The sequence below is a fragment of the Rhineura floridana genome, chromosome 3 (genome assembly GCF_030035675.1).
Source record: "Rhineura floridana isolate rRhiFlo1 chromosome 3, rRhiFlo1.hap2, whole genome shotgun sequence".
Taxonomy (NCBI): Eukaryota; Metazoa; Chordata; class Lepidosauria; order Squamata; family Rhineuridae; genus Rhineura; species Rhineura floridana.
Genome location: NC_084482.1, coordinates 191,216,301 through 191,236,798, shown reverse-complemented (window position 1 = coordinate 191,236,798; position 20,498 = coordinate 191,216,301). Strand labels below are relative to the sequence as shown.

The 20,498-nt window shown below is 45.5% G+C and overlaps 1 protein-coding gene across 1 annotated transcript; it reads left to right on the top strand.

Annotated features, from left to right (window-relative positions):
* Nucleotides 1-8,117: 8,117 nt before the first annotated feature.
* SH3BP5L (SH3 binding domain protein 5 like) lies at nucleotides 8,118-19,531 on the top strand. Its single transcript, XM_061619024.1, has 7 exons — nucleotides 8,118-8,204; nucleotides 10,110-10,776; nucleotides 13,292-13,354; nucleotides 14,541-14,669; nucleotides 17,532-17,693; nucleotides 18,053-18,226; nucleotides 19,127-19,531. Exons 2-7 carry the CDS (start codon nucleotides 10,567-10,569, stop codon nucleotides 19,526-19,528), a joined length of 1,140 nt encoding a protein of 379 aa, XP_061475008.1. The 5' UTR covers nucleotides 8,118-8,204; nucleotides 10,110-10,566; the 3' UTR covers nucleotides 19,529-19,531.
* Nucleotides 19,532-20,498: the final 967 nt, after the last annotated feature.

The following is a 20,498-nucleotide window of genomic DNA, read 5'->3' as shown; positions in this document are numbered from 1 at the left end:
AAAGTGAGGCTTGAAAAAGCATGCCAGCAATGAGTCCTGCAGTATGTGAAATGCTAACAATTAATAAATTTCATGATTATTTAATACACAAATTCAGCATTTTACAGCGTGACTTGATTTTCATAATATTCTGAGTAAATGAAAAAATATATGAATCCCTGGCTATTGATTAAATGTACAAAGGATTGCCTGATTAGAAGTAGGAGATGTGTGGTATGCTTTTTAATTCATGATGAAGTAGGAAAGGAAGTCCACATAAGAATGTAAGCAGAGCTCTGCTGGATCATGCTTTCCACAGTGACCACCCAGGTGCCTCTCAGGAGCCACGAGCAGGAGATGAGGGCAACAAGCCTCTCTTGCTGTTGCTCCCCGGAAACTGGCCTTCAGAGGCATACAGTACTACCTCTGATCCTGGAGGATCCTGACAAGTAGCCATCGACACTCTTATCCTCCATGAATTTGTCTAAGCCCTTTTTGAAGCCGTCCAAGTTGGCTGCCATCACTACATCGTTTGGTAGCCACGAGTCTCCCGTGTGTGCTTACCTGATGCTTTTATCTGCTCCCCTCTGCTGCATGGCTATGATGAGCAAGTCTCTAGGACTCTAATCCTATGCATGGTTTACCTGGGAGTTATCCATGAAAATTAAATCCTCAAAGGAATTATGTGTTATTTATGACCAGTCTTGCATTGGATAGCAACAGTAACACACACACACACAAACAATCCTGATTCCAAATCTACACATCATAAGAACATAAGAACATAAGAAGAGCCTGCTGGATCAGGCCAGTGGCCCATCTAGTCCAGCATCCTGTTCTCACAGTGGCCAACCAGGTGCCTGGGGGAAGCCCGCAAGCAGGACCCGACTGCAAGAACACTCTCCCCTCCTGAGGCTTCCGGCAACTGGTTTTCAGAAGCATGCTGCCTCTGACTAGGGTGGCACAGCACAGCCATCACGGCTAGTAGCCATTGATAGCCTTGTCCTCCATGAATTTGTCTAATCTTCTTTTAAAGCCGTCCAAGCTGGTGGCCATTACTGCATCTTGTGGGAGCAAATTCCATAGTTTAACTATGCGCTGAGTAAAGAAGTACTTCCTTTTGTCTGTCCTGAATCTTCCAACATTCAGCTTCTTTGAATGTCCACGAGTTCTAGCATTATGAGAGAGGGAGAAGAACTTTTCTCTATCCACTTTCTCAATGCCATGCATAATTTTATACACTTCTATCATGTCTCCTCTGACCCGCCTTTTCTCTAAACTAAAAAGCCCCAAATGCTGCAACCTTTCCTCGTAAGGGAGTTGCTCCATCCCCTTGATCATTCTGGTTGCCCTCTTTTGAATCTTTTCCAACTCTATAATATCCTTTTTGAGATGAGGCGACCAGAACTGTACACAGTATTCCTAATGCGGCCGCACCATAGATTTATACAACGGCATTATGATATCGGCTGTTTTATTTTCAATACCTTTCCTAATTATCGCTAGCATGGAATTTGCCTTTTTCACAGCTGCCGCACACTGGGTCGACATTTTCATCGTGCTGTCCACTACAACCCCGAGGTCTCTCTCCTGGTCGGTCACCGCCAGTTCAGACCCCATGAGCGTATATGTGAAATTCAGATTGTTTGCTCCAATATGCATAATTTTACACTTGTTTATATTGAATTGCATTTGCCATTTTTCTGCCCATTCACTCAGTTTGGAGAGATCTTTTTGGAGCTCTTCGCAATCCCTTTTTGTTTTAACAACCCTGAACAATTTAGTGTCATCAGCAAACTTGGCCACTTCACTGCTCACTCCTAATTCTAGGTCATTAATGAACAAGTTGAAAAGTACAGGTCCCAATACCGATCCTTGAGGGACTCCACTATCTACAGCCCTCCATTGGGAGAACTGTCCGTTTATTCCTACTCTCTGCTTTCTGCTTCTTAACCAATTCCTTATCCACAAGAGGACCTCTCCTCTTATTCCATGACTGCTAAGCTTCCTCAGAAGCCTTTGGTGAGGTACCTTGTCAAACGCTTTTTGAAAGTCTAAGTACACTATGTCCACTGGATCACCTCTATCTATATGCTTGTTGACACTCTCAAAGAATTCTAATAGGTTACTGAGACAGGACTTTCCCTTGCAGAAGCCATGCTGGCTCTGCTTCAGCAAGGCTTGTTCTTCTATGTGCTTAGTTAATCTAGCTTTAATAATACTTTCTACCAGTTTTCCAGGGACAGAAGTTAAGCTAGCTGGCCTGTAATTTCCGGGATCCCCTCTGGATCCCTTTTTGAAGATTGGCGTTACATTTGCCACTTTCCAGTCCTCAGGCACGGAGGAGGACCCAAGGGACAAGTTACATATTTTAGTTAGCAGATCAGCAATTTCACATTTGAGTTCTTTGAGAACTCTCGGGTGGATGCCATCCGGGCCTGGTGATTTGTCAGTTTTTATATTGTCCATTAAGCTTAGAACTTCCTCTCTCGTTACCACTATTTGTCTCAGTTCCTCAGAATCCCTTCCTGCAAATGTTAGTTCAGGTTCAGGGATCTGCCCTATATCTTCCACTGTGAAGACAGATGCAAAGAATTCATTTAGCTTCTCTGCAATCTCCTTATCGTTCTTTAGTACACCTTTGACTCCCTTATCATCCAAGGATCCAATCCCTAGATGGTCTCCTGCTTTGAATGTATTTATAGAATTTTTTGTTGTTGGTTTTTATGTTCTTAGCAATGTGCTCCTCAAATTCTTTTTTAGCATCCCTTATTGTCTTCTTGCATTTCTTTTGCCAGAGTTTGTGTTCCTGAGACTAGAGGGAAGCAACTTATGGACCCAGTTGCAAGAACTCAGATGTGGCTGGGGAGGACTAGCAGGTCAGGAGAGCCAGCGTCAGGCCCTAGATTTAGGCCTCAATACTGAATCTGACAGCTGCATGCCTAACTAGGACCCCAGCAATAGTGTGGTGGCAAATTCAGAAGTGCAGGGTCCCTTCACACCATGCCTCCTCACAGCCATGCCCACAAGATTAATTCTCTGTTCTGCAATTATTGAATTATAGAACCAGAATAAAACTGCTGTGTGCATAGGTTCCCCCCCCCATCTCTCTCTCTATGAGGGCAAATGTTGCCAAAGAAGTTTTGATTTTAAGAATTCTGAAATGAAGGCAAGTGTGGGACTAGGATTGGGGAGGCCAAGGTACTTTGCCATGAAGCTCACTTCTCACTTACCTCAGGAGCCAATCAGCATTAAAGGAGAGGCATGTGCTAGCTACTGAGAAGAATCTTCTCAGTGACTGACTCACCTTTCAAGAATTGTCATTGATCACAAGCTGAATATGAGCCAACAGTGCGATGTGGCTGCAAAAAAGGCAAATGCTATATTAGGCTGCCTGAACAGAAGTATAGTTTCCAAATTGCGTGAAGTATTAGTTCCCTTCTATTCAGCACTGGTCAGACCTCATCTTGAATACTGCATCCAGTTCTGGTCTCCGCACTTCAGGAAAGATGCAGACAAACTGGAACAGGTTCAGAGGAGGGCAACAAGGATGATCAGGGGACTGGAAACAAAGCCCTGTGAGGAGACACTGAAAGAACTGGGTATGTTTAGCCTAGAGAAGAGAAGACTGAGGGGAGATATAATAGCACTCTTCAAGTACATGAAAGGTTGTCACACAGAGGAGGGCCAGGATCTCTTCGCAACTGTCCCAGAGTGCAGGACACGGAATAATGGGCTCAAGTTGCAGGAAGCCAGATTTCAACTGGACATCAGGAAAAACTTCCTAACTGTTAGAGCCATACGACAATGGAATCAATTACCTAGAGAGGTAGTGGGACCTCCGACACTGGAGGCATTCAAGAGGCAGCTGGACAGCCATCTGTTGGGAATGCTTTGATTTGGATTCCTGCATTGAGCAGGGGGTTGGACTTGATGGCCTATAGGCCCCTTCCAACTCTACTATTTTATGATTCTATATAAGCAAGCTAGGAAGCAAGCCTCTTTCTTCTCACTCTAAACTCTCAGGGTCATTGCAGCCTACCAGATCTCCTGTGAATAACTTGGTATAACTCCTTGCTAAAGACTCTCGTCAGCTGGGTCAAAGCCGAAAGGAAGCCCAGAGGCTGATGCGCACAGATGCGAAAGGAGAGTCCGGAGTTGTACGAAACACACAATAGGAACATCGAATGTGAGAAGCATGAACCATGGAAAGTTAGAAATTGTCAAGCAAGAAATGAAACATATCAACCTTACAATACGTGGCGTGAGTGAATTAAAATGGACGGGAATGGTACATTTTCAACAAGACAACTACAAAATATTTTAGGCAGGAAATGAGAAATCAAGAAGAAACGGGGTTGCTTTAATAGTGAGAAGTGATGTAGCAAAAGCAATTAGGAGCTACAACGCAAGGTCTGAGTGAGTGATATCAATGAGATTAAATGGAAACCTATTAACATAACCATCATCCAAGTCTACGCTCCAACATCAAACGCAGAAGAAGAATTGGAGAGATTTTACACAGAAGTACAGGAGGAAGTTGATCACACACCAAAACAAGATGTTCTGATAATCAAGGGGGACTGAAATGCAAAAGCAGGGAACAAAGAAGAACTAGGAATTGTAGGGAAATGGGGCTTAGGAGACAGAAATGAAGCAGGAGAAAGACTTATTGAATTCTATGAAGCCAATAATTTGTTTCTTGCCAACACATTTTTTGAGCAACTGAAAAGACAGCTGTACACATGGACCAGGTGGTCAATACAGGAATCAAATTGATTATATAATTGGTAGTGGAAGATGGAGAAGTTCCATACTTTTGGCAAAAATAACACCAGGAGCAGACTGCGGTAGAGATCATGAACTGGTCGTATCAAAAATCAGTTAAGCTAAAGAAGAACAACAAAGCAGTCATAATACCAAAATACAATTTAAATAACATCGCAGAAGAATATAAAGATCAAATACTGTAAGGAACAGATTTGAGGCTTTAAACTTAGTTGACAGAGAACCAGAAGAACTATGGACTGAAGCAAGAGACATTATCAGAGAGGAATGCATAATGACAATAGCTCTAGTTAAAAAGAGAGAAAGACCTCAATGGATGACTGAAGAAACTCTTAAAATGGCTAAAGAGAGAAGGAAAGCAAAAGCAAAAGGAGATAGAAACAGTTAGAACCCTAAATGCAACAATACAGCAACTAGTACGTAGGGACAAAGAGAACTATTACAATAGTTATTGTATAGAAATAGTTATTGTATAGAAATAGAAGAGGACAACAAAAAGGGAAGAACAAGAGCCCTATTCCAAAAGATTAGAGAAATGAAAGGGAAATTTAAACCACAACTACGGATGTTGTATAATCAACAGGGAAGCACACTGACTGACCGAGATGAAATAAAAGGAAGATGGAAGCAATACACTGAAGAACTCTATAAAAGAGATGACAGGATGACAGATTCATTCATGAAGGAACCGTATGATGAAGAACCAGGAATTTTAGAATGTGAGGTAAAAGCTGCTCTTAAAATACTTGGAAGAAACAAATCACCAGGAACAGATGGCATACCAATAGAGCTGCTACAAGCTACTGAGACTGAATCTGTCCAAATGTTGACAAAATTTTGTCAACAAATATGGAATACTAAACAATGGTCCACAGACTGGAAGCGTTCAATATATATCAAAATTCCAAAGAAAAGGGAACCCAGAGAATGCAGTAATTATTGAAATATTGCCTTAATATCCCATGCAAGTAAAGTAATGCTCAAGATTCTACAACAAATGCTCATACCATATATGGAGCGAGAAATGCCAGACGTCCAAGCTGGATTTAGAAAGGGAAGAGGCACCAGAGATCATATCGCAAACATATGTTGGATAATGGAATGGAGCAAGGAATTTCAGAAGAAAATCACCCTGTGCTTTATAGATTACAGCAAAGCCTTTGACTGTATAGATCTTGAAATACTATGGAATGCTTTAAAAGAAATGGGGGTGCCACAGCATCTGATTGTCCTGATGAGCAACCTATACTTTGGACAAGAGGCTACTGTAAGAACAGAATATGGAGAAACCAATTGATTCCCAATTGGAAAGGGTGTGAGACAGCGGTGTATTTCACCCTATTTTTTTAATCTGTATGCAGAACATATCATACGGAAAGCGGGACCGAACCAAGATGAAGGAGATGTGAAAATTTAAGATATGCAGATGATACCATACTACTAGTAGAAGCCATTAATGATTTGAAATGAATTCTGATGAAAGTTAAAGAGGAAAGCACAAAAGCAGGACTACAGCTGAATATCAAGAAGACTAAAGTAATGACAACAGAAGATTTATGTAACTTTACAGTTGACAATAAGGACATTGAACTTGTCAAGGATTATCAATATGTCAGCACAGTCATTAACCAAAATGGAGACAATAGTCAAGAAATCAGAAGAAGGCTAGGACTGGGGAGGGCAGCTGTGAGAGAACTAGAAAAGGTCTTCAAATGCAAAGATGTGTCATTGAATACCAAAGTCAGGATCATTCAAACCATGGTATTCCCAACCTCTATGTATGGATGTGAAAGTTGGACAGTGAAAAAAGCGGATAAGAGAAAAATAAACATTTGAAATGTGGTGTTGGAGGAGAGCTTTGCGCATACCATGGACTGCGAAAAAGACAAATAATTGGGTGTTAGAACAAATTAAACCAGAACTATCACTAGAAGCTATAATGATGAAACTGAGGTTATCATACTTTGGACACATAACGAGAAGACAGGATTCATTAGAAAAGATAATAATGCTGGGGAAAACAGAAGGGAGTAGAAAAAGAGGAAGGCCAAACGAGATGGATTGATTCCATAAAGGAAGCCACAGGCCTGAACTTACAAGATCTGAACAGGGTGGTTCATGACAGATGCTATTGGAGGTTGCTGATTCATAGGGTCGCCGTAAGTCGTAGTCGACTTGAAGGCACATAACAAAATTTAGAAAAACACTCTAACTAAGGGAAGGGTATGTTCAAGTTTTATAAAATTATGTATTATGTGGAGTAAGTGATAGACTTCTCTCATTCATAATTCTAGTGTCATTCAAATGAAATTAAATGGCAGGACAGATGAAAGGCCGTGCTTCTTCACAGAGCAGATAATTGAACTATGGAACTCACTGCCACAAGAGGAAGTGATGGCTGCCAAACTGGACAGCTTTAAAAGAAGATTAGACAAATCATAGAGGATCGAGTTTGTTTATTTATTTATTATTTGATTTATATCCCACCCTTCCTCCTAGCAGGAGCCCAGTAATCCAGGACTGCTGGAAAGGAATACTGTTTTCTACTTTTGGGATCACAGGCATCAGAAGAGCGGCAGTGAGAGGGCTGTTGTGCTTGTGTCCTGCTTATGGGCTTCCTATATGCATCTGGTTGGTCACTGGGAGAATCAGGATGCTGTACTACATGGGCTTTTGGTCTGATGCAGCAGAGTACTCAAGAGTTTTTGTTGTATTAGGGTTTTCTTCTTCACCATCATCTTGGTTTTAGTATGTGCGATAGAGTTCTTTCTATATACCACTTTATGTGCATTTTTCTGTTGAAAAATCGGGTAATAAATAAATCAAGCTTTATACCGGGATTTAAAATCATCGTCATCAAGAGTACCAATTGCATGATAAGCATTTGCTTTCAAAGACAGTTCTAAAACATCCAGTTTAATTCTAAGCATTTTTACGGAGAAGTTTCACTGATTTCAGTGCATTTGAAACTGCAGCCTTATAGTCCAAAAATATACCGTAGTTTTGGTTCTATGGAATTCTGCGTCTATTTTCCCCGGTTCACGAGGCCGTCTTAAGGAAATGGCCAGATTGCACAGAAAGCTCTCGGGTTCCTGACTGTTAACTACACTGCGCTTGACCGTAACGCAATATGGCGCTTCTCATTGGGACTTTTCAGATCGTTCTTTATTACAAGTATTTCCCCTTTTCCCTTCATTTTTCCAAATTCTAGAGGTGTCCAGTCTGGCAGCAATCTCTCAGCTCCAAAGTCCTCGCATACTTTCCCCCATGGATGATGAAATGCCTACTGCGTAAAATAGCAAAGCTGCCACGAGGGCATGAAGCCGCCATATTATACGGACGAGGGGATAGTTAAAGGGAAGGGTGGTTTCTCTTTGGGGAAGTGTTTCCGGTTCCGCTTTAGCTGGGGTTGGAGGAGGTTGCAACTGGAGCCGGAGGTAAATAGAGCATTTTCCCCCCGCTTCTTGCTTCCCTGTGTATGCTTTTAACTGGGAACTTCTTCGGGTGGGGAATACGGGAAAACAGTCCAAAAGAAGGAATTCCGTTGAAATCGGTGCAAAGAGCAGCAGGGACGCTTGAGGCAGTGTAGCCCAGCCGACAGAATGCTGGATTTTTAAACACGGGGAACTTGGATTCAAATGGATGGTCAATCCTGAAACTTACTTGGGTCGGTGTGGGCGTTCATAGCCTCCTTCCCTGGTCTCCAAAGCAGTAGCGATCTACTCCTATATGATCAGCTGGGCCACTGTGAGAACAGGATGCTGGACTAGATGGGCCATTGGCCTGATCCAGCAGGGCTCTTCTTAGGTTCCTATCAAATAGTTGCAGTGATGGCTGAACTCCCGGAGAGCTCTTCCTATACGAAGAGCGCCGCAGAAATGGATGAACCTAATTGAAAATGTACATAAGGTACATTGAGGGTGAAATTTTTATATGGTGCTGAATAAGAAAGGAGGGGTGACAGGTCCCTGCCCCGAGGAGCTTACAGTCCAAATTTTGACCAGAGGAGGGGGTGCAGAAAAGGGGGGAGGAGATGGTAGACAAAGGAAATAAATGTTCTTGGTCCAATTAGACATATTTAGAGACTTAGCTTCTGTAGGGGCCAAGGACTGTGGGTCATGCCAAATGCTTCATGAACAAAATGGGCTTTTGAGTTTGGATTTGAAGATGGGAGGGGGAGCAGGGAGGAAGTAGTGTGACAAGGAAATAGGGGGTCAGTTCTAGGCACCTAAGGTTTGCCCATTCTCTCATTGCCTTTTTCTGTAAATCATCAGAGCCCTTTCGAAGTGTGTAGAAAACCAGCTTTGAAATTTATGTACATTTGATCTTGCAGCATAAAATCCACAAAGAAAACAACAACTTATGTCATAGGCATAGTTGTGGCTGCTGGAAATGATCTTGGTCTACTTCAGGGGGATAGTTCAAGGGGTCACAATGTGTGTATATGTGTGCTCATAAATAAACAACTAAACTGATATGAACACACTGTGTGCTGTTGATAGAGAGTAGTTGAAACAGGATTGAAGTTGGGTGTTCCAATCCCAGGAACAATAAAGTTATAATGGCAACAAGGGTGCCCAGAAATTAGTTGTTGGCATCTAGGAACCTGGGAAATGTAGATTTTCCATCTCTGACATTGAAATATTTAGCATGGGAGATAATCAACATTGAGCAGGAAAATGTTTGTTAAATATTTAAGCATGATTAGAAATAGTCATTTCCAGGACTATACACGGCACATATTTTGGAGCCATTGCAATGCAGAGGTTTTTTTTTTCAACCTACACCTGAGTCTCTAATATATAAGCCAGCTGCTAGACCTTCTTCATGATATACAACCATGCAGTTGCCCTAAAAGAAAACTGTATTGGTCTGTAAGCTCCCTTGATCCTTCCTATAGCCTGTTCCTACTTGTAGTAGTAATTTATGCCTAGATGAAGGGAAGAAACTTTTGTGGCATAGCTTCGCATGATGAAGGGAAGAAACTTTTGTGGCATAGCTTCACATCCCTAATAGCTGTGGCAAGTGATCCATTGTCCTTTGTTGTAATATGTAAGCACCATGGCAAGAGATTAGCTAGATGTAGATCTAGTGGAAGATTTCTGCTCTTGTACATTTGGCACCAGTTTTCAGCAGCCAAAATAACTTTTTCAGGTGCCAGATCTATGTAGGTCTGAATACAATTCCTAGATATCTGTACCAAATTCTGGGTCATCCAGAATCAGATTACAAATGGAACCATAATCCATGCTTAGGTTACAGCTGAGGAGTGGGACATAGTTTGTGGTTGTTGCCTTTTACAAAATGATTAGTTAACATCTCCTTTCATATTTCCCCCCCAGCCCTGCCTACCCGTGACTGCTTCAGTTCTCTAGTTGCTGCTGGATGCTGCCTTGGAGAAGGTGTCTTAAGGGTGTCTGGTGGATGAGGGGGTGGAGGATATGCCTGGTGGGGAATTTTCTCCACCCCCTCCATGAGTGAGCTTCTGATGTTAAGTGCCTCTCACAGCTAGGGAATCTCTAGGACTAGAGCACTTAAGTTTTCCACAGAGTAATCTGGCACCCTTTGTTCCATTCCGGGTAGTAAATTGTTCCTGCAGGGTACCCCATTGCTCTCCAGGCCAGCACGGTAATTTCTGCCGACCTTTTTTGCCGCATGTGCCGAATGCATTTTTCTGAACCCAGAAGCCCCGTGCCAGCACATTGTGGATGGGCCTGGCGCTAGAATGGTGCCTGCATTTCTGTGACGAGGCCAACCCACCCAGATAGGGAGGCTGCAGAGGACCAGTGGAGGCCTGCCATGGAGGGCTCAGACCAGCGGTTGGTGCTGGGCATGAACATGGGGGATGGGCGGCAGACACCTCCCGGGGAGCTCCGGACACCCACTGAAGAGGGGGAGGAGGAGAGGACACCTGTGCCTGAAGCCATCTGTGATGGTGGTGGCGATGCCAAAGCCCCCCCAAGGAAAGAAGACGAGGAGGAAGAGGAGGAGCTTGACCCCCGCATTCAGGTTAGAAAAAAGCTAGATTCTTCTTCCTGCCATGATGTGCTGGAAGGCAGGCCTGTGGGCTATTCAGTGTTTCTGTGATTGCACCATGTGAGCTCATAATCCGGTTAATACTAAGGGCGTATGCAAAGTACAAACATAAACCTGTCAAACTACTGTGGCTGTCCTCTTGGCACTGCTGCCAGGGAAACCCTCCATGTTGCCAAACAACCAGGGCCAGGATGGCCTAGCAGTTTGTTTCTTTTGTCTTTGTCTCAGGCCAGTTGCCAAAAATTTGGGCTTGTTGCCAGATTTTTTTTTTTTTTTTAGTAAATGCAAAAAATCAATCCTTTGAGCAAAAGTCAGCAGCATCAGCTGGACTCTGGCATCCACCCAGGGCGACAACCTTGCAGAAGCTGTGGATCTGTTTACAAGCATACCATGAATGGGAAACCGTGTGGGAACACCATTCATGCTGCCCCAGGAAGATGAGGGATGAAAATGTAATGAATGTAAACAAGCAGGTTTCAAGACCTTGCGGCTGTGTAAAGGAAAAAAATGTGCTGGTGGGGATCCTATTTTGATTATTTGAAGAAACAAGAGGGGGTGGTCAAGTGTCAATTTCTGGTGAGAAGGGGTAAAAGTCTCTATGAACCTCATAGCTCCCTGCCCTTTTCCAAATTTCTCCCTTTCAGTTGGCTGCCAGGAAAACAACCTGTCAATTTCAGGGGAGAGTGGGGGAACTTATTGCTATTTACTGTCCTGGCATTGAGACCCAGCAGCAGCAGTCACAACACCCAGCCTGGTGGGACGAGCACTGCCATCATATCCTCCCCCAGCCCTTCCTGCTGCTTGGATCAGTTGCGGAGAGGAAAATAAAGCAGCTGGAGGAGGGTCATACTTAAATTCAGCAGCCCAATGGAAGATAAGTTGTCCCCCCTTCCTCCCCACGGTGCCATCGCCTGTCATCTTTTCCTTGCAGCCATTTCAAGATGGGTCTGTTGGAGGGAGGAGGAACCGTGTGGCCTTGCAAATGTTAATGGACTAGAAAAAAACCACGATCCCCGACTATTGGCGATGGTGCTGGGCTTGATGGAACCTAGAGTTCAACAGCCTGGGTGGGTGGTAGGGGCACAGGCTCTAAGTGGAGATGTCAAGGATTCAATCTGGAGCCTTGTGCATGCAAAGCATGTGCCCTGATCACTGAACCACAAGTGTGCCACCCCTGATCTGTTGGGTAGAGAAGAATGCCAGATGTAGGCAAACACTGACGTTTGGAAGAGCCAAGGGAGGGCTAATTCGTGTCGTTGTTAGTTGTGAGCCTCCTCGGAGACCCATGTGGAGGGAATGATACAAATGTTTTAAATTAAATAAATTTAAAGACTTGCGGTTTTCCATCCTCCATATTCAGAAATGGGTATTGGTGGGCCTGGATGTATTTCCTTCCTCCCCTCCTTCCTTCCTTCCTTCCTTCTTCCCTTCCGTCTTTGCTGTCTTAAAACCCATCATTGCAAAAAAACAAGCAAAAAATACAAAATTACAAATCTTTTGAAAGCTTGCAGCAGTTAAGCAGAATAAATTATGTCTGGCAAGCAGCTGTATGTAAACTTCTCAGTGAGAAATGCAGATTTTGTCTTATTGTGTGCATGCAATGACACTTTTCATGCGTGTCTATTCAGTGGCAAGTACATACGCCCCTCCCTCTTCAGGAGTCACAGAGTGCATAGTTAAAGTATGAAATTTGCTCTCACAAGAGGTAGTGATGGCCACCAACTTAAGATGGCTTTAAAATAGGATTAGACTTCTTTTAAAGGTCCATAACTCAGTGGTAGAGCACCTGCTTTGCGTGCAGAAGGTCCCAGGTTCAATCCTCGGCATCTCCAGGTAAGATTGGGAGAGACTACTGTCTGAAACCCTGGAGATGCTGCTGCCTGTCAGTGTTGACACTGCTCAGCTATATGGATCAATGGTCTGACTCGGTATAAGGCTGCTTCCTATGTTCCTAGACAAATCTGTGGAGATCAGGGCTCTTCATGGCTACTAGCCACAATGGTTATGCTCTACTTCCACTGTGGGAGGCAGGAAGCCTCTGAATGCCTATTGCTGGGAATCGCAAGTGGGGGGAGTGCTGTTGCACCGGCATCCTGCTTCTGGGCTTTCCATAGTTTGATCACGGAGAGAACAGGATGCTGGGTAGATGAACCATTGGTCTGATAGTCTGGTCCCAGGCACATGAGGCCAGCACCCTGCTGAAGCTAAGCAGGGTCAGGTCTGGTCAGTGCCTAGATGGGAGGCTGCCTGAGAACCATATGTAAGCCGCCTTGGGTTTCTATCGTGAAAAGAAAGGCGGGGTATAAATGTAATAAATAAACAAACAAACAAACCATCGGTCTGATCCACCATACTGCTTTTCATGTCTTGTGAGTCTGCTAGGAGGTGGAAGGGGGAGATTGGTATTGTACAATGTGCTCTTCTGGAAAGAGTCATATATTTAGGCTGGTGTATCTCTCTACCTGTACCTCTCTCTCTCTGACCACAGGAGGAATTGGAGCACCTGAATCAGGCCAATGAGGAGATAAACCGTGTGGAGCTGCAACTGGATGTGAGTAAGGCTTCCTCCTCAAAACTCTTTGAACTTCCCTTCCTTTCTGAATGCTTTCCCCCTACTGTCTCATCTTTGGAGACTTGGATGCTGCCTTATGCCATGGTAGACCATTGAGCTGCTTCGAGTTTAGAGCTGGAGGGCGGGGGGAGGTTGCCAGGATGGCCCTCAACCTTGTCCCTTCCTGTGGAGGCCCGTCTCATGCTTTGAGGACCACAGATGTAATAGGGTATCATGGGTTGTATCCAATGTTAGTCCTACTCAGAGGAGATCCATTTAAATTAACGGGCATGACTACTTTGGGTCCATAAATTTCAGTGGGTTTACTCTAAGGTAGCTGGACACAATTACATGTCTTAAGGCTGGCAGGTGGACGAGGCTGTTGTTGCAATGTAAAGATTCTGTGTTGGGATTTATCCTAGAAGGAACCTTGGTGGTCATCTAGTTCAACTCCCTGCTTAGTGCAGGATCTACAGAATGCAACCACAGCATCCAGTGTAGGAGAACTTCCCACATCCCAAGGCAGCCTGCTACATTGCCGATCAGCTGATAGCACTAGGAGGCTTCTGATGCTTGGTCAAAATCTGATCATGTCATCTTTGTGGCCGGCCTGATGACCTGTAATGGAGGCTAGTGCCCATTGGGACTGGTGGGGCAGAAGGCACAGAGTCCAACAGTAGGTGGAGCCAGAACCAACCAATTCTAGTCGTGTCCCCATCCTTCTCCCTCCGTGGAGCAACACTGAGATTGAGGAGGAGGAAGCTGACAGCCAGTGCCACCCCCTGGACTGGATATAAATAAGTAAGGCAGGTGGAGGCTGACTGAGGTTGGTGGGGCAGTGCCCCATTTGCCTTACAGACCAGCCTCCACTGCTGGCATGCAACTCCTTTCTGATCATGTTGGCCATGAGGAATATATGGGTACTTCATGCATCAACAGTGCACCCCCACCTGGCCCACGGATGCTGGTGTGGACTGTAACCACGCATTCCAGACATCCCACGCGATCCACCCTTGTGCATACAATTGATGCAGTGTTGGAGGTAATCACAGGGAACGGGCTTTATAGGGTCAGCTGTGGCACAAGGGTAACACATAAATCAGGCTTATGAATACACCAAGAACCAGGGTTTTAAGTAGGGCTATTCTCTCAGGACTGACATGGTTTGTGCCATTGGTTTCAACAGGAAGCCCGTACCACGTACCGGAGGATCTTGTCAGAATCTGCCAGGAAGCTTAATGCTCAGGGCTCCCAGCTGGGGAACTGTATTGAGAAAGCACGCCCTTACTACGAGGCCAGGCGCTTGGCCAAGGAGGTATATGGGACATTGCCTTTGCTCTGTTGTGCTGATGAGTGTGTCACTATCCCTGGCTGTTTTAGAACAAGAAGCTTTAAGGGATTTGAGTTGGGTGTGTGTGTCTCTATTCCTCTGGACTCATTTTATACAAAAAAGGCTTACAAGTTGTAGTCAAAACTCAGAAGTGACTGTCCTGAAGTAACAACCTCTGTTTGCATCAGCAAGGAGTTCTGGATAGTTTCTGTCCCACATCCCACTTGTTGACCCTATTTTGGGTCATTTACAGATCATTGTGTTACTCTCAGAACATCAGCCAGTGGGAGAAAAAAATAAACCAGTATTTAATAAAACAATCCAGGTAGCCTCAGTGGCACAGAGTGCCTTCTACCAACTTTGGTTGGTGGCCCAACTACGTCCCTATCTGGACAGGGATAACCTGGCTTCAGTTGTCCATGCTCTGGTAACCTCCAGATTAGATTACTGCAATGCACTCTACGTGGGGCTGCCTTTGAAGACGGTTTGGAAACTGCAGCTTGTGCAAAATGCAGCGGCCAGATTGGTAACAGGGACCAGACGGTCCGAACATATAAAACCGATCCTGGCCCGCTTGCACTGGCTGCCTTTATGTGTCCGAGCTCAATTCAAGGTGCTGGTTTTGACCTATAAAGCCTTACATGGCTTGGGACCACAATACCTGATGGAACGCCTCTCCCGATACGAACCCACCCATACACTACGGTCAAGATCAAAGGCCTTCCTCCGGGTGCCTACTCCAAGGGAAGCTCGGGGGATGGCAACAAGGGAGAGGGCCTTCTCAGTGGTGGCCCCCAAATTATGGAATGATCTCTCTGACGAGGTGCGCCTGGCACCAACACTGTTATCTTTTCAGCACCAGGTCAAGACTTTCCTCTTCTCCCAGGCATTTTAGCATGTGTATTATATTGTTTTAAATTTTTAAATTGTGTTTTAAATTGTTTTTTAAAAGATGTATTTTAAATTGTATTTGTTTTTAGTTACTGTAAACCGCCCAGACAGCTTCGGCTATGGGGTAGTATACAAGTATAATAATAAATAAATAAATAAATAATAAAATAAAATAAAAGAGTGACTAGGGGATCCATCTGTGCTAGGATGAAAGAGCTGTTGATCTTGTCAGAGGTGGTTAGATTATCTTTCAACTCACTTCATCCTCTGTTCCAGGGGTCACCCGCAAGTGCCTACCAGTACTTCCTGTGGTGCCCACGAAAGGTCTCAGTAAATATTCCCTTAAAAATCTACAATGCATCAGAGACTGTTTATTTTTCCTACTCAGTTCCTGTTTGCATTTTAAGCATGCCCATATTTTATTGGATGCCAGGCCTGGACACCCAGCATTCCAGCAAAAGCTGCTCTCTGTGAGCAGTCATGCCGATGGCTTGATGTAGATGCCTCTTTCCCATTGATTGGGGGGTGGAGAGGGAGAGAGACCATATTGTGGCCCCATCTCTTTTTTGTTCTTTTAGATGTGGCAGCCATTTGGGGTTATGGCATAGCCCTCTGGCAACCATTTTGTGACTGGTGCTCACAGAACTTTCTCAAAATTCCAGATGTGCCCATTGGCTCAAAAAGATGGCAACTCCTGCTCTGTTCCATCCCCAGTATGTAAAATCCGAGGCTGAAATGCTTTTAACTTCTTGGTGTCAGAGGACTATTTATTTTATAAACAGGACAGCTATTTTATGAACCATTTGGGGGAGGAGGCATGGGTTAAAATGCTTTTTGCCAGGAGTTTGGCTTTTTGAGCTGCTTCTGTCAGAAGGCCCATCCTTTACCTCTGAGAACTCATGCAAGCACAGTGGTCACTCAGCAACAGCAACAAATAATAGTCTACCCAACTTTTAAACGGCCAGACATATCCTGTCCATAGTGGCTTCCGGCAGTGTGGCAAAGAGCTGTTGAGAATAAAACTCACAGTCAGCAACCCTGCATAACCTGCATGTTGATAGATTGTGCCAGTGTTGTTGTGGGGAGTGTTGCATGATTGAATGCTCCCTTGTATACAAAACAAAACACAGCCTCCTTGCACTTAAAAAATTAGCCTTTTAGGGAGGATGGATCCTAATTATTGAATGCTGAAGATGCACCTCCTTACCCTGGCCTTTGACACTTGAGATATAGGGTGGTATTCAATGCTAGTCCTACTCAGAGTAGATTCATTGAAGTTAATTGACATGACTTAGATTCATTAATTTCATTGAGTCTAGTCTGTGTAGGACTTAATCGAATACAACCCATATATTTTCAGGATCCATCATGGTTGTAATTTGTTTTAAACTGGTTTAAATGTTGTAATCTGTCCTTGGACCCTGGGATGAAGGGCAGATAATAAATCAAATTCATCATAATCATTTCTGACTTGCTAGTTTTTATACATGAAGGAAGCTTCTTTTTTAAAAATAAGGGAGCAGTTAAACGTGCAACCCAAGCCCTGCCCCCAGCAATCTGAAATGGCTTGATGTAGTTTGATTCTCCTCCCCGTCTGTTTCAAATCCCAGCCTTTTCCCCCTGATTCTAGCTTAGTTCTAGATCAGGGGTAGCCAATGTGGTATCCTTCAGGCGTTGGGACTCCAGCTCCCATCATCCCTCACCACTGGCCATATTGACCGGGGCTGATGGGAGTTGGAGTCCTACGGCATCTGGAGGTCATCGCATTGGCTACCCCTCCTCCAGCTAGAGAGAGCATGTATGAGAGTGTCAGGAAGAGGGGGTGGTTAGAGCAAGGGAAAAGGGACAGCTTGCTGGGAAGCTGAAGCTCCTACTTCCTTTTCCCCAGCTGCATGCGGGGGAGGTTAGTGCTTTAGTTTGCAGTGAAACTATACATCTTCTCCTCCATCCTGGCAGGCGCAGCAAGAGACCCAGAAGGCTGCCCTGCGGTACGAGCGAGCGGTTAGCATGCACAACGCAGCCCGGGAGATGGTTTTTGTGGCCGAGCAGGGTGTCATGGCAGACAAAAACCGGCTTGATCCCACGTGGCAGGAGATGCTCAACCACGCAACGTGCAAGGTGACGTTCTTGTTCAAGGAGAGGGTATAGGCCGGGGGGTGGGTGGAGAACCAGTGACCCACCAGCTGTTGTCAGATTCCCATCGGCCCCAGCCAGGATGGCCAATGGTCAGGGGTGGTGGCAGTCCAGCAACATCTGGAGGGCACACAAGTTCCTCATGTCTGCTGTAGGCCATGCCATCCAGCACATTGTAGAGGCCATGTACTGTCCGCATCTCTGCTGATTGGATGGAAGGGATTGGTTGCTGGGGAACGAAGTGACTCTCAAGTGGGCAGGAGTGCTGTGAGATCATCCCCAGTGTGGGCTTTAGGGGCCAGAGGGCATCCTGGCTCTGACCTGCTCCCTTCCCTGCCCTTTAGGTGAATGAGGCCGAAGAGGAGCGGCTGCGCAGTGAACGGGAGCACCAGCGTGTCACCCAGCTCTGCCAGCAAGCGGAGGCGAGAGTGCAGTCGCTGCAGAAATCCTTGAAGAGGGTCATTGTGAAGAGCAAGCCCTACTTTGAGCTGAAGGCTCAGTTCAACCAAATCCTTGAGGTAAGACCCTTCCCACATTCTGGTGACGCCCGCCCCCCCAATCCAAACCCCACCCTGGGCAACCAGCTGTGGATTGGCCTGTGTGGCCTTTTCAGAACGGAATCTGTGGGGAGCAGGGGCTAATCTTTGCAAGGTGGGTCTGTGTTCATTTCCTGACTTTGCCCTGAGATTTAGGAAGCAAAATTTTAGGTGGGGTGTATGTACGACATTTGGAATTATATAAATCCAGCTACCAGCTTGGGAGTTTGAGAATTTTGCCTGCCATATTGTGTTCAGGCTCTAAGCTAGGATAATGAATTGGTTAGAAAATACTACTCCAAATGATGTATCCCCTTTTTGTGTTGGGACAAAGGCTGCAAGATGAGAGCATTTCCTGGAAATATTTTTTTTTTTTAGTCTCAGGTGAGAAAACTGTTTTCATAAAGTACTTTTTGAAGTCTGAAACTATTTTTCTCTCCTCGTTAGCATTTAGACACACCTGGAATCCAGCCATGGAACACAAACTTCCCAGAATTCAGAATGGAACATCTCCAATTGGAGAATTTTGAATTCTGAATAGGAGATGCAGGGACTGACTTTGGAACGTTGGGAGAGAAAACACATCACAGCTTGTCTGTCCCGGGGATGGGGAACCTGATGTCCCCCATCAGTTGTTGCTGGACTGCAACTCCCATCATCTTTGACTATTAGCAATGCTGGGTGGGACTCATGGGAGTTGGAGTCCTCCAACATCTGGAGAGCCACAGGTTCCCCATGCATGTTCTTTCCCTTCTTCCCTCTGTTGTGTCTCCTCCGTGACATTTTAGAATGTAAGCTCCTTGAGGCAGGGACTTGTATTCTATAAAGCACTGTGCATATAGACGGTGCCAAATGAGAACACCAATAATTTTTGCTGTTTAGGAGCACAAGGCCAGGGTGACCTCCCTGGAGCAGCAGGTAGCCCAGGCCAAGATGCGCTATTCAGTGGCTTTGCGGAATCTGGAGCAGATCAGTGAGCAGATCCATGCCCGGCGGCTCCAGCGCCTGGTAGGACGGCGAGCTTCCCCAGTCGGTGCTGAAGCCAGCCCAGCGTTGCTGTATGGAGGGATGGCCCTGCCTCCTGAGCCTCCCACCTCTGCTGACACACTCTCCGTGCTCAGCTTCCAGACCATCGCCTCCGACCTGCAGAAGTTCGACTCCGTGGAGCACCTGCTGGGGCTGTCCGATGCTGCCAGCCTCAACAGCGACGAGCTGGAGGAGAGGGAGCAGCGCCGCAGTGCCCAGCCTCACTCCTTCAAACACCACCGCAGCATCAGCCTCTGATATCCCCACCCCGTCCCCACTCTCTGCTGCAGTCCCTTTCAGCCCCATCCTTCTGGAGAATGGGGAGAAAGGTCAGGCACAAGGAATGATCACAGAGAGGGAGGCAGGTCTTTTGAGTAGTGATTACTCAGTGACTTTGGCCTGGCCCATCCAAAGGGTAGTCTCCGGCTGGATTCTTCCCCCTATGTGCAGCCTTTGTACAACCCAGATTTCCTACCATCTCCTATTACCAGCACTAGGGGGCGCCCCCAGGCCCTAGTTGCTTGGAAACTTTGGCTATTTTGCTCCCACTGTGCTCAATCCATGAAGCTGCCACTCTCCCCCCCATCACTCCCTTATTCTCTTCCACATACCCCCCTCAGCATGCACCTGTTTTCTGGGAGCGTCGCATGCTGGAAGCAATTTTGCGCCCTACATATTTCATCCTAGGTTGGCTTACTGGTGATACCATCATCTCCAGGTGCTGGAGCGCTGAAACAGAGGGAAGAAAGGCAGGGAAGGGCGCAGGAAGAAAACAACGCTGCTGTGTTTGCTTGTTTTTTACATGATTGTTTTGGGTGGCTGGTTGGGTCTTGAGAAGACAAAAAATAGGTGGGCTGTGTGAAGGCGCTAATGTACAGATGCCCTGCTCCTGTGTTTGCATTCTAGAGAACCCCCTCAGTCTGCTTTCATTGGATTGCCACCCCAGGCTGTGCAATATATATGGCCTTTTTAAGTGGAACTCCAGCGCCCCCAAGGGGGTTGCTTTGACACACTACACTCCAATATAGCAAGAGGCATGCCATTCATTTCTCTCCCTACCCCTACCCCTCCTAGCAACAAATTATATATCATGGAAGGCATCAATCTCTTTCCAGCTTTTCTAGTGTGGAGATATGCTCTTTGCTCTTGGTGCAGAAGCTACTGAGAGACTGGCAGCCTGAGGGTGCCTTTCAGCGCTACCACAAGAGAAGACATGCAGTGAGAGGCT